Here is a 13622-nt window from a genome sequence, read left to right as displayed (position 1 = left end):
TTGTGATAATTCAATTCTAAATCTTTCAATTGGGCCAATTGAGTCTTAATCCTACTCTATCTGGTTAATTTCAACCAGAAATCGCGGACATAGACGCAAGCCGTCTTATGTGGTACAATTGACACTAATATGAACAATTTTTACAATTTATTATCATTATTATTGTTCTTTTTTTATTTTATTTTTTTTCTATTCTTTCTCCTCCATTGATGGCTAGCAACTGGCTAAAGGCGATGACTAGCGAGGTCGCCTCTGCTGGCTTTGAGTGAGATCACCTTACCGAGATCCGGCAAGTAGCGGCTTAGCCAGCTTCAATAGAGGCTCCCTCGAAGCCATTGAGGCCGATTGTTGCCTTCAGCCGGTGTTGGACATTCCCGAGGCATGGCGACCAGTGGAGAAATGAAAAAATAAAGAAAGAAAGAAACATATAAAAGAATCCAGAAAAAATAATAAAAATTACAAAAACTATCCACGCTAGCGCCGACCTTAGCAAGACACTTGACATTTTCGGCCAAAATTAGCTAGATAGAGTACATAGACAAATTTTCAAAAGGTTTAATATTCAATTTTATTTCGGCGACTTAAGTTTTTGAACTATACTACATACAACCGAAGACGATTCTTTCCCTAAAACCAAACTTTCTAATAAGAGATGTAAGTGCAGGTATATAGACAAAATCCGCTACGGCATGTCAAAATCAACGTTATTTAGAGCGAAAAAGATGCACACCAGTTAAACCAAGGATCTGCTTTAGTTAAAGATCCCGGAAAAGTCTGGAATCGAAACGTGCAGCAGGTAACATTGGGATCATTACGGAACCAGATGAGAAAAGAGCCTTCCAATTTAGCAAAGGCCAAATTCCTCGCGCGATGGCGGCTGTAAGCATTTGAAAGTTCGTTCAAGCTAAAGGTCACATATAATCAGAATGGCCACATTCCAGGACAAATGAGCCACAAGTTAATTCCCTATTTTTGCAATGTCCGTTGACTTCTCTTTCCCCCCACCAAAGAGGAAAAGGAGAGAGAGCAGATGCCACCAACCATTTCACTGGAATAGGGTCATTAATCCTCATGACGATCATATCACTTGTCGAGAGTACCGAAGATTCGAATTTGAAAAGCTCCAAAAAGATTTAACTACTGCCCTTTCCTTCTTGATGCTATCTCTGATGCCCAACCTTTGCCCAATTCAGTCTGAAATTTTCCTGCAGAGAAGATGGTGAAAACTGTGACCAGAGAACTTCGAAGAGGAGATCAACTTAATCGCGATTGACGCAAGATTATGAGAGAGATAGACTTAGGTAAGGACGAAAGGTTAGTCAGACAACAGCCCAAAAATTAACTTCTCTTTTCTAGAGGTGCTGACGTAACCAAACTATTAACAAAAGATTCCATCATGCATGCTTAGAAAGTAAATGCATGCCTCGAACATATATAAGAGATTCAACGATCAATCAGAATTAATCATATACTAATAGCGTTCACCCCTACATAATCACAAAGTTTCACACCAATAAAGTGAAACTTCCGTGACGAATTTCTTCTTCATATCAAATATCTATAGCAATGAGGGAAGTTTTAGTAATTTCTAAATAACCCTACTCAATAATGAAAGAATGGAGGCTTCTTCCCTTTTCTTTCAATTTTTGCCACAACACCCCATCCCTAATCTATTGCAATAAATACATGAATAAAGTAGCCAAAATTTTGAAAATCATTGTATGGACCCAGAGCAGGCGAGCCCACTTAAATCTCATCCATTAAATGATGTGGGCCAGGCATAGGACCCACATGATGTAATGGCGAGCAGGTTACAAGCATCGGCTGCATGCAAGTCTTGCTCCAAAATTGCCCTAAGAATTCGTGGTACATATCTCCCTCAACTATCATTCCATACTTATGCAATTTACATCGTTTAAGCTTTCTCAAACAAGTACCCTATTGACTTAACAAAGATACAAACAAATAAAATTATAAGTTTAGAACGATCAAAGATGCTTATAGTTTGAAAAAAGGAAGAGACTGTATTTTCTTGCCTTTACCTACATGGCTCCAAAATAAGCTACTTCACATTTCTTTCATGCCAACAGTTCAATTCAGAGCTGCAACCTTTTCTGAATATTGGAGTAGAGTGATTGGGTATTTTGACATAATAGACAAAAATATAAGAAAAGTTTTCATTGAAGAATTTGATAAGAAAAACAAGTAATATTGGGTGATGCTTATCAAAGCAATACATATCTATAAGGTCAGTGCCAATCATCAAATTAATATGAAGGAAAGGTAACAAATACATCATATGTCACAACACCATTAAAGAATGTAGTATGTTCCAATACATTATTAATACTATTACGTAGATAACGATGATTGAGGTAAAAAGACAAGATATGGACGTGGAGCAGTTTTATTTCAATTTTTTTCTTTTTCCATCTTTGTGAAATTCTTGGCAATTTCTATATAAAACCTAGACCTGGACCAATAAAATCAGTCGAACCTGCAACCAGTTCTCTCCACTATACCTTTAATAAGTCTAAAGCCTTATCATTAAGTCAAATTCAGCATTCTTATACATAAAAATAAATAATAAGCCACAATGCAAGAAGCACTATGCTATTAAGAAGATCATAGACTTGGCAAGATTTTGCTAGAAATTTTACCGTTGTTCCAATTCTATAAAGTTATTTAAGGCACAGCCTTCCTCTCTATCAATTTAACAAGAGAAGTAAGATTATAACAATTGAGATGATGGTGTCTGTCCTAAATATAAAGTGAAACTGCCAGGAAATACACTGAAAAAAATATTATCACCTTAATCAAAATAAGCAATAACAACAGTACAATATGATCTCGTAGTTACCTATTTGTGACAAATAAAACGAACTATGGTGATGACAAAAATTGATAGGAAGGGTGAAATGGCCATTAATGGGGATTGAGAGTTGAGAAGGGGAGCTTTGCAATAATCAATAAGCTATTTCTGGCTTTTCAAGAACTAGGAAACCTATAATGCAAGAAACTCAAAGATCAGGGAAAAAGCAAAAATGAATCATGGTTGCAAATTGCAACAAAATTAGGTGAGTGGGCTGCTTGCAATGTTCCCTTAAAGCTTTACACCTAATGCACAAAATGCTGATGAAATCATTGCTTTCACTTCTCTATGTTCAGTCCAGTTGCAAACATATTGAAAGTGTTCATAAACAGCAACGAATATAAACGTACCAGCAGTTGACATGAAAAACTCGTCAAGATCCTTTCCTTGCTCTGCATAAAGACGGAAACACTTGAATCGTCACCCTAACTTGATAAAGATTACAGTCAAAAGGCTTTTTCTGCTTGCAAAGAACAATCCAGCAATAGTTCACATAAAGGTGCTGACAGCAGCTATTCTAAAGTGAACAAGTAGCAGCTAATTAGCATCCACATAGAGGCCAATTAGCATCCAAGAAGAATTGAAAAGGAAATAGCATTTTGCATAAGTAGCAGCTAATTAGCATCCACATATTCATATTGCCAGATCTCTCTCCTTCTAACAAAATAAGACACTAATCTTCTCCGAACCTTCAATGCCACAATATTGCAAAACAATTCAGTCTATTGAGCAGATAATCACCGAAATGTGGAGTGAGAAAGAGAGAAAAAAGAATTGCTCATCCAAAGGAGAAAAAGGTACAGAAGTATTTTCCTCATCTCAACCCCTTGTCACAGAAGAAAGGCCTTACCATTTTCATACTCCAGGGCTTGAAGTATCATCTCCACCTAATTGACATGAAGGATTGTTAGAATTAAAAAATGTCAGACACATTTATCAAGTTAATTACAACAATGATAAGTCCAGAAAGAGCAACTTCATCTTTCTCTTTGCATCACTAAAAAGGAAGCATCTGGTTAGATATGATGTGCTTGCATTCACATATGTACACTATCACAAGCTCTTCAAACCATTTGAATTGTTTAACGGCTTCACTTGAAATGGTCGCAGTTTCTCTTGCAATGGTCCAAAAAGATGTTTAGTCATGTCCTGGACATTACATGTTGCGCTCACTGATGCACTTATCTAATGACTTAGCCACTTCTACGAGCCCATCAAAGTGAGCCTCCATTGTATGTGATTAGTATATTACACCAATAGCTCATGTTATCAGCAAAATATTTTAGGCTTATCGAGCTGAAGAGATTCCAAACGTATTGAAGGCTTTAGATCCTAACCAACTAAATGAGAAAATCAACTTTGAATGTGAAAGGTAAACACCTGTACCTTGTCAAAATCCTTAACAACTTTGGCTTCTGGTGATAAATTTGCCTCATACTCCATCCATAGTTCATTTATCTCCTTTGCTGAAATTGCAACTGGGTAAGTGAAGCAACCACAAGTATTCAGGCCAGGAAAGGAACACAAGGGATACCTTGTGATTCTCCACCAAGTAATCTGCACATGTGATCTAATGCTTCCCTCTCTCTTCTGCTTTTCTCCACCTTTGAGATGCCATCAGAAGGGGTTATGTCCCCAACAATAGCTAATTCAAAAATTTGAGAGGTAAGATCAATAGTGACAATTTATAATTTGGTGATCAAACTCTCTCCACAAATAAACTATTCAAGGTAAACTCATGTACAATTGAACCAATAAGTCCGTCAGATCAACATATGACACAGTAAAGACATTACATTCTAATCATTATGATATCCCCTGTTACGTACTCACTACTCATCATTATGTCCTTTAGGCAACACGTAAAGTTGAGCAATCAAATAGCATAATACAGAAGGCCTATTTTGTCCAACACAAATTTCCTAGCAGATAAGGTTGCAGCTCAATTGACATGCTTCCTTTCGACCCCAAAAAAAAAAAAAAAAAATTGACATGCTTCCTTACATTTGAATTTGAGCAATTAAATAGCATAAGATCGAAGCCCTATTGCTCAACCCATGGGCAAAGATTCAACAACAAAAGTTCCTAATCCAAAAATATTTTAAGCTAGGTGACCACCATAATCAGAACCTTATTCCTCAGAACAATGACTATCATGTAAAACAGCTCTTTAATCGGGAAAGAAGCACCAATGTCAGGTAAAAAGAACTTCCCCTTGTTCCTTTTATCCTCAAATGGCATGCTATCTTGGAATTATCTTGCATTCACTTTCAGCAGATTATGCTTATCTAAAGACCTTATTTCATCTTCTTACAGCAGAGGAAAGAACGCGGAATTGAAGTACAGAAAAGCTCCATACCTTCAGCTATGTCATGTACAATTGCCATTTTTATACACCTGAAATAAGAAAAATGAAATAAAAAACAAGATTACAAAATCTTCAAAAAATCTCAATCGAAAGTAACACGCACAAAAGAGGAAAACAGATCGTGTTCACATAATTAGTGGCTATGCTTCATGACTGTATAAACAAGAAAAATGAACGCCCAGATTTATTTATTTTTTGGTTGAATGCCCAGATTAATTTATCAATAATAGACAGCAATACTTTCTTCGTTAGCTTGTCAAATATAGACTCAGCAATTCATCTTCGAATATGTATTAGACTTCTAAATATGTAACTGACATCTAAAGGCATGCTTTTAAGGCTATACCAATATAAGAAATCTCAAGAAAGAGAGCGGGGACACTAAAGAATCCTTTAGAACTGTACATCATAGCAAAGACATTGAACGTTCAAAGACATTTCTCGTCCTCTTTTCCTTAGCTTCAGTCAAAGAAATTTCGCAATATTTCTAATAAGGTAGATGAAGGAGGACATTCATTGTTAAGCAATGACTCTCACTACTCTGCCTGAGCAATCAACAAGAAAAACACCATCCAAAGCCACGTCAAAAGTTTGTAACTAAGAAATTGTTGCAATACTCTTTCTAATTAAGTACTCATTAGAATACCTATTAGCCGAAAGAATATTTACAGGGATATGAACAGAAGTAAGATCCAGGAAAGTCCAAAAAAATAAAAAAGCAATACTTTTTTTAAATTATGTTGCCTTGCAAAAATATAAACCAACTAAAGAAACTAATAGAAGTACCAACTTGTTTCGGTCAACACCAGGAATATCTGAAGCAATAAGCGCCATCAATCCCATTCGATACATATGGTCCGCTACAGACTCTGGATCCTTTACATCTCTCCGCACCCAGCCAGCTCTTTTGGTTGTCTGAAACAATTCAAATTCAAGCAGTGACAAATGGACCACACACGATTGAGAGAGAGAGAGAGAGCATAGTAAACAACATGCGCGAATCCAACCCTATGGAAATGCAACAAAACCAAAAACAAAAAGATAGTTCGAAATGAAGGTAAAGGTCGTCGGTATAGGGAGAAACTATCACATTTACTCTTTTATGCAAGAACAATGCTCTTGTCATTTATGGCCGCATTTTTCCCTTCTACTAAATGCAACTCATTATCAGATAATAGCGAATAACTGAGTAGAATCTCCCCTCACTAAAGCAGTCCAATTAAAGTGCATTTATCTTAGTCAGAAAGTTGGACAAAAGAACAACTGCATACAACAAATTAGTAGCTAATTTGCTCAGAATCTACCATAGCAGACCCTTGAATAATAGGCACCAACAAAGTCGATATTCACCTAGAATCAGAAAACCAAACAATCAAACTGCCGAAGCACATACCAAACCATCGAAATAAGCTACATCAATTAGGTGAGGCGATCTCTCTCTCCTCCTATCATGCTACCATCTGATCATGACAATCATCCGCAAGCTGAGTCAGTCCTATCTTCCTCAAACCGTAGAATGAAGCATACATTTTCCATTTCCATTTCAGTTCATCGATCTTCCTGAGAATGGCTTCCCCTTCACGATTATCACTGTCCACACTCCATTTCTCCACACTTCCAGGAACCAAGCAGAAGCTTACAAACTGAGCTATAAGAGAGACGGAGAGGTACCTTAAGGCGGTGGCAGAGAGTGAGGAAGTCGATCGCGGAGGACGCGGAAGAAGGCGATGGCGACGGAGAAGAAGAAGAAGCGGAAGCGGTTTGCTTCTCGACGACCGGGGAGCTGGCGGCGTCGCCCGGCAGGGAAGCGGCGACCTCCGTGGCCATGCGGCGGGGCGCGGGGGCGGACGGAGAGGGAGGGTGGGGTCCGCCGAGCGGGATGAAGCTGAACCGGAGGCGGTGGGCGGCGGCGAGCGAGGGAATGAGGGTGGCGAGCGAGGGTGGTTTGCAGAGGAAGAAGGCTCGGCTGCCGCTTCCCATTTCTTTTTTCTTTTTCTTTTTTTCCGCCTCTCTCTTTTTTCAGTTTTGATTTTTTTTAAAAATTTTTTTTGGGGGAAATAGTTTTGTTTCGGTGATGACTGGGTCCGTTGGGATCCCCGGATTGAATTTTGGAAGATTCGGTTAGATGCGACTCATCCGTCTGGGGAGGATCTGAACCGTTGATTTTGTTAATGAACCGACGGTTGCTGATGTGTCCGCATTTTTTTTTTTTTTGGGTGTGGAATCGAATGTGTCCGCCTTTTGAGCTCTTTGAGTTTGAGGTGATTTTCAGAAGTGCTTGTACTTTTCTCCTAATCTCCCAAAAATAAAAACAAATTCCTAAATTTTTGAGTTAATACCATAAAAAACTTCAAACTGGATATCGGTTATAAATTTAATCCACAAACTGGTATATTTGTAATAAATTTAATCCAAACTATTTTTTTAACCATAACAAACTCCAAAGTGGTATCAATGCGGCAAATTTACCCCTTCAGCTTTCATTAAATTGAATTAATATCACGAAAAATTCTAAGAGAGTACCTAGGAAAGACAGAGGTACAAACCTCAAACTAGTAAGTCCGTTAACTATCACATATCATCCAACTCAAGAATTTGATGATAAATTTAACCGAAACTAATAAAGGGTAAATTTGTCACAGTTATACCGTTTTTGGTGGTAAAAAAAATTAATATTAGACAAATTTGTCATAGATGAATTAGTTTGGAGTTTTTTGCGGTAACCCTACATGTTTTGAAAAATATTTTTCTGAAAATATCATTTAATTGCTTATAAAGAATGACTGAACGAAAAATCGATATTTATCTCAACAAAAATATTTAAGCATAAACTATTATCGATGATTTTACTGGTTACTAATTCCGAGCTATGTAACCAATCATTTTAAGAAAAATATTTTCATAATGGTTCGTTTTCCGTGAAATAGATGGATCCCACATGACAATTAATTTACATAATGTGTTTTGGCATGGGTTTTAACTAACAATTCTATTGATCCATTGTGGCTTCTTCCTTTTTTCATATTATGGATATTTTTAATTTAAAAAAAAAACTTAGAAAACTAAGAGGACACACGACATATTGTTAATTAATTCAAACAACACTCTTTGGAATCATATTAATTACTACCCCTGCTTGCAAATAATCGACAACCAAAGTACTCATTCAAGACAGCCGAGGTTGAACATGTAGTTTGGATTAATAGGAGTCTTCCTTAGTCTTAATTAAATCCCCATTACCCACTACAACAAGAGAACGGTTTCTCACACATGCCTCTGCTTTTTGGCATTCCAAGCAGCAATGAACCCACCTTTGAGAACATTTTACTCTTTGCAATTGAAATTAAGGGTGGTTTTCACGGAAAATTCAAAATTTACGAAACATTTTTCGTCAAAATAACCGCTTGTGTCTATTACAAAAAACAAATGAATGAAAATTATATTTATGTCTATATTTTCATTAGCCATAAAAATAATTAGGTATAAGCTATTGTTGATAAAAAAAAAATCATATTTCACTAGCTAATTTTGCTAAGCAATATAATCAATCACTATTTGAAAAATATTTTCTAAATCTTGAGTTTCCTACAAAAATGTAGAACGCTCGGATCACCATAACCAAAAATAGAAACAAACATGCCATATAGAATGGGATTAGCAAACATGCCTAGTTTGGGATCCATCTTGATGTGGAACGTCTATGATTCACCAGACCAAGTCTTCCCCTCTATTCCTTTTGATTTGTCATTGGCCGATGAGAGAACCACCACAGAACGAACAAGCACATTCTGAAAATTTATGATCATAAAGGCTAGACTGGGGATTTGAGCTTTATATAAATGTTTCGACATAGACCCTCTCATCACTAGTCGTGCCTCTTCGGCCTACACTAAACCAGTCCATATTATATATTAAAAGCATATGTCATACTTTAGTAGACCAGTCAATATATTAGTTTTAATTAATATAGACCACATTAGGATAATTCTAACAAAAAAAAAGCACGCCTTAATTATTCACCTTTTTTTCTTTTTTTAACCGGTGATTTTTGTGTCTCCTTTCTCTCATCCACCCTATTGAGTTCCTTGTTGCTCTGTAGGTAAACTATTATCTTATTTATGTAGTTTTGCTTTAGTCGTCCCCAAGCAAAGGAGGTGTCTGTGTGCATTTGAGAAGTATTAAATTCATTTCATCTCTTCGTTACCATCATGAAACTTACGATTTCAAATAGATTTTTCAAAAAATGATGGCTTGTATTGCTTATAAAAGTGAATGAATGCAATATATATTCATCACCCATGAAATTAATTAGGAAATTATTATCCACAATAAAAAGAATTTTTGTGAACTAATTTTCTTAAGAGATATAACCAATTATTTTTTGGAAAATATTTTTCAAATCTTGAATTTTCAGCGAAACAAACTTACCATGGCTGCTTTGGTTCACGGAAAACTCCATATTAAAAGAAAATACTTTCCGGAAAATCATTTTTTAGGAAAATAGTGAGTTTTTCTTTGTTTGGTGATATTTAACTGAAAATGCTTTTTGGTATTTGGATCTCATTTAGAAAATGATTTCAATCTCACCACTTTATCTCAGGAAAAAAAATAAAAATTAGACCTTTTAGATAATTTTTTTCATTTTTTTCCTTCTTTCTCCATCGCGATCCTTCGGCGGCGGCCACTGGTGAGCCTCGAGCTCGTCGGTCGGCAAGACATCACCGAGGCTCGATGACCAGCGGAGGAAGAAGATAAAAGAAAATATATAAATAAATTGTAAAATATAAAATACAAAATATTAAATGTGAAAAAAATTGAATAAGTCCATAGGAGCAATTCCAGAAGTGCTTTCACATGAATTTAGGAATTCATTTTGCTAATTTTATGCATGAATTTTTCGTTGACTATTCATTTTCGACAAACCAAACCGGTGAAAGTCCGAAAAAATAATTCCCGAAAACAAATTTCACTCAAACAAACTCACCGTAAGTGACGTTCTTCTAATAAGCCTTATTCGCCGCGCCCTGTTTAATCCGGCAATGCAAATGTTACTCCAAGTGCATTACAATTTCCATCGTTCCACATATAGTCATTTCGTATAATTTACATCTTCTCAAACGTGTTTTTACATCAACTTGCATTTTCCAATTCATTTCGGAGCTTTCCGATCGGATAATTTCTAAAGCTTGTCTGTTATTTTCATTTTTCGTCCATTTCGGATTTGTAAATAATTCACTTGGAATTTTCCTTGTCGATGTTCGACATCTTCCTTGCTTGCTTTTAAAATTAGTCCGATGCTTTCTAAATAAACCCTAAGACCATCATTTCATCCATGACAGTCGTCTATATGCATTGTCGATCCTCGAAGTACTAGTTCTTCCAAAAACTAGAGCGTGTGTGAGGGCTAGTAACGAATATTTTTCTCTAGTCATCACATTTTGGTGCCAAAACATGGAAATTGACATCTTGTATGTAAGTTCGTAAGGCTCAGAAGCATGTAGTCTCTTTTCTATTACTTCAGTCATTGTAATCATTTGCATGATTTTTCCTTTCATCGTTTTCAACAAGGTTTTATGGGTGGGTGAAGATCCATCTAGCGCACTGCCGCCGGCTGCCGAGATCGGAGCACTCCGAGTTAAGCCATCCGCCGTTGCTAATCAGCCACACAAGCGGCCTAGAATAGCAAATGAAGAAGATCACCACGGCCATGCTAAAGTTGATGAACACCCAAGTTGAAACCCTAAAGAACGTGACGAATGAGGCTCGACCCCGCCACCCACCAACGCCCCTACACCATATAAACCGGCAAAAGTCATTGTTTCGATGGTTTCTTTGTCTCTGCTCATGTTGCCATTCTCAACAAAATGCACCTTATCTACGACTTTTTTCACATAATTAGCCTCACGGTCTCAAGAACCTTCCTCAATTCGAATGTGTTCATCAATTACCCGTAATCAGATTTCAATGGCGTGGAAAAGTTTCTTTCGATGATCATTCCAAATTGAAGGCAATTTTGAAATAATTACAGTAACTTAAAGAGGTTCAGAAATTTCAACCATAAGGTCTTTAAGTTTAACATGTATTTGAAGTTTCTCCACTCTCTTAGAGGACACAAGTATCCTCAAATTAACTTCTAAAAGCGGTCAATCGAATGCATTGGATATAGGTTACAATTTCCCTACATAAGCTATTTGACGGGCTCCAAGCGTTGAACATGACATTGCACTCCCTTAAATGCCTGTTTGCTTTTTCCCATTTGATTATATTAGTCCGCGAGTATTGCTCACATCCGTAGCCAGCCTTAGTATAACCGCAATGCTGAATTGCAAATGGTAGGTAAGACAATAACGCCATTTACATTTGTCCAATAGACTTTAGAGCATCAAAGCCCATTTCAAATACTGAACCAAATAAGCCCAATGTATCTTCTTGCGCTACGATCGTGTAAAAATCTCCTTCTAGGATTTTATTTAGTGGACTCGTTCAGGGTAAATCTTCTTTTTTGCAAATGTTTCACATATCTGAGTTTAAGACAACCAAATATTAATTGAAGACGAGAAGTAAATTACCAAACCTCTACAGTAATGCAAACTTTTGCAGTGCCGAGTCATTGACACATAGTAACCGGCTAATGCCAATAAAATGATCAAAGGTCGAACACCCTGCGCTTCTGGGCGCAGTATAGCAGAAGCTAAATGCAAAACAGAAGATAGAATTAAAAGAACGGACGACACAAACAAACTTCAGCAGATCTGAACTTGGAAAAACACGTTTGACATTTTCCCAATACTCAAGAAGTCAAAACTGCCAATATGCACTATACACTTCGTTAGCTATAAGTTAGGGCTCCTCCTCTAACGCAGCTCCACGCAAGAAAGACATGGAAACGCCTAGGCAAAACTGCTGATCCATCTCAGGGTCTTCATTTCGTTCTCTTCCATCTATTTCGAAAAAATGGCTCAATATGCCTCTGTGAGCCCTGGAATCCTATACTATTTTCTATGGGTTGAATAAACAACCGTAAATGGGAAATCGTATACCCTCTAATGTCAACTGTCGACCATAATCAATTAACAGAAAGCAAATACACTCTTCTCTGATGTTATCATCCTCTTCGCAGCGGTGGAACCAACAATTCTCTCCAGCTGAATATAATCACCACAAAAAATAACAATAAGGCAGTGAATCGCTAATGCACAGTGCACATAAACAAATATCCTTACACTAAATATGACACATCGGAAACATACTATCTTTCCAATTCCCCAAAAATACTGATGTTTGAACGGTTTGAAATTAAGTAATATTAGAAAATAAAAAAGTCCTTGACTCATATGCAAGAAGTGAAACCTTTTTTTATTTGGCCATAAGAAGTGACATCCTCGAGGTATGAACTTTAGCCATGATATGAACCTCTTAAGCCTCGTCTAGGCTTAAATAGGTTCCTGCTACTCACCAATGTAAGAAATATCCGCAATAAGCGAAAGAAGTAAAGACCTTTTTTCTTTCTGGACAATAAATTGAACTACTAGAGGTTGAAACTTTAGCCATGGTATGAACCTCAAGATAAATAGTTTTCTGCTACATGCCAATGTTAAAATTAATCGGATGTCACAAAAATCCTCGGATATCCACATTGAAGTGCTGATTTTTTCAGTACTCAAGGTCAAAACTGCCAATATGCACTATATGGCTAGGTTCTTGAAACATTCAAATCAAAAGAAGGAACAGGAGGAACAAACCCTTAAAGTGCTGATTTTTTTCTTGAAAGGAAGTAGTTGAACAAGGTATCAGAACAAGTTATTGGAAAGCGCATGCCATTGGAGGCATATGGCTAGTTGTCTCCAAGGAATGGCTAGTAGGATCTCAGAGAACCAAAATGTCTCAAGCGTCTGTTAAATGGCTTAAGTGGAATCCATACACGACATCGTAAGCTAACGAAATTATAAGTGGGTTAAACCGAACCAATATATCAAAGTCAACATGAATACTAACTACGTGTCTTGTGAACAAAGTGTTCCATCAAAGCCAGCCCTACCAATCTGTGCACAAAATAAGCATGGACAGTCGCATAATGATCGGATCAGATAGGAGTATATTCGAGTGGAAGCACATACACGGCTAGATCAACAGTAAGGTGAGAATAAGCTGATCGAACAGAAATGACGACAATCACATGCCCCAATGAAAAGGATTTACCATTGGTTGCATATAAAAAGAGAAGAGAAACACATGGAAAACCATACAACAATATCTTGATTAACGGGATCAAGACAGATGTCTCATGCTAAACACAGCAATGTCATCTGAAGATAAATGCATGAACTGATAGACAATCGAGCTTGCATCCCAATGCTTTGTTCTGATGATGCGGTGTTAGCA

At 36.9% G+C, this 13622-nt stretch overlaps 2 protein-coding genes across 6 annotated transcripts in view; both read right to left on the bottom strand.

Annotated features, from left to right (window-relative positions):
- Window positions 1-714: 714 nt before the first annotated feature.
- On the bottom strand, window positions 715-7259 carry LOC115736217 (5'-deoxynucleotidase HDDC2). 3 transcript variants are annotated; one of them, XR_007198050.1, is made up of 9 exons: window positions 6912-7258; window positions 6031-6155; window positions 5232-5269; window positions 4407-4517; window positions 4259-4338; window positions 3723-3759; window positions 3223-3264; window positions 1042-1205; window positions 715-877 (listed from the first exon to the last, which is right to left on the bottom strand). XR_007198050.1 is itself a non-coding variant. In XM_030667791.2 (8 exons), the coding sequence occupies exons 1-8, from the start codon at window positions 7218-7220 to the stop codon at window positions 1138-1140; spliced, it is 810 nt and encodes a 269-aa protein (XP_030523651.1). In that variant the 5' UTR covers window positions 7221-7258; the 3' UTR covers window positions 715-1137. The 3 variants fall into 3 exon arrangements, 2 of the variants coding, with proteins under 2 accessions (XP_030523651.1, XP_030523652.1); XM_030667791.2 differs by having other exon boundaries at window positions 715-1205; XM_030667792.2 differs by lacking the exon at window positions 3223-3264 and having other exon boundaries at window positions 715-1205; window positions 6912-7259.
- A 4734-nt stretch (window positions 7260-11993) lies between these two features.
- LOC115736191 (U3 small nucleolar RNA-associated protein 25) overlaps window positions 11994-13622 on the bottom strand; it is a 30877-nt gene continuing 29248 nt past the window's right edge. For all 3 annotated transcript variants that reach the window (XM_048277173.1, XM_048277174.1, XM_030667751.2), the window contains exon 26: window positions 11994-12385. In XM_048277173.1, coding sequence (XP_048133130.1) covers window positions 12311-12385 — 75 coding nt within the window. In that variant the 3' untranslated portion in view covers window positions 11994-12310. The remainder of the gene's footprint in view (window positions 12386-13622) is intronic.

Source organism: Rhodamnia argentea, chromosome 4, assembly GCF_020921035.1.
Source record: "Rhodamnia argentea isolate NSW1041297 chromosome 4, ASM2092103v1, whole genome shotgun sequence".
NCBI classification, from domain to species: domain Eukaryota; kingdom Viridiplantae; phylum Streptophyta; class Magnoliopsida; order Myrtales; family Myrtaceae; genus Rhodamnia; species Rhodamnia argentea.
This window is presented reverse-complemented; position numbering and strand designations above follow the sequence as displayed.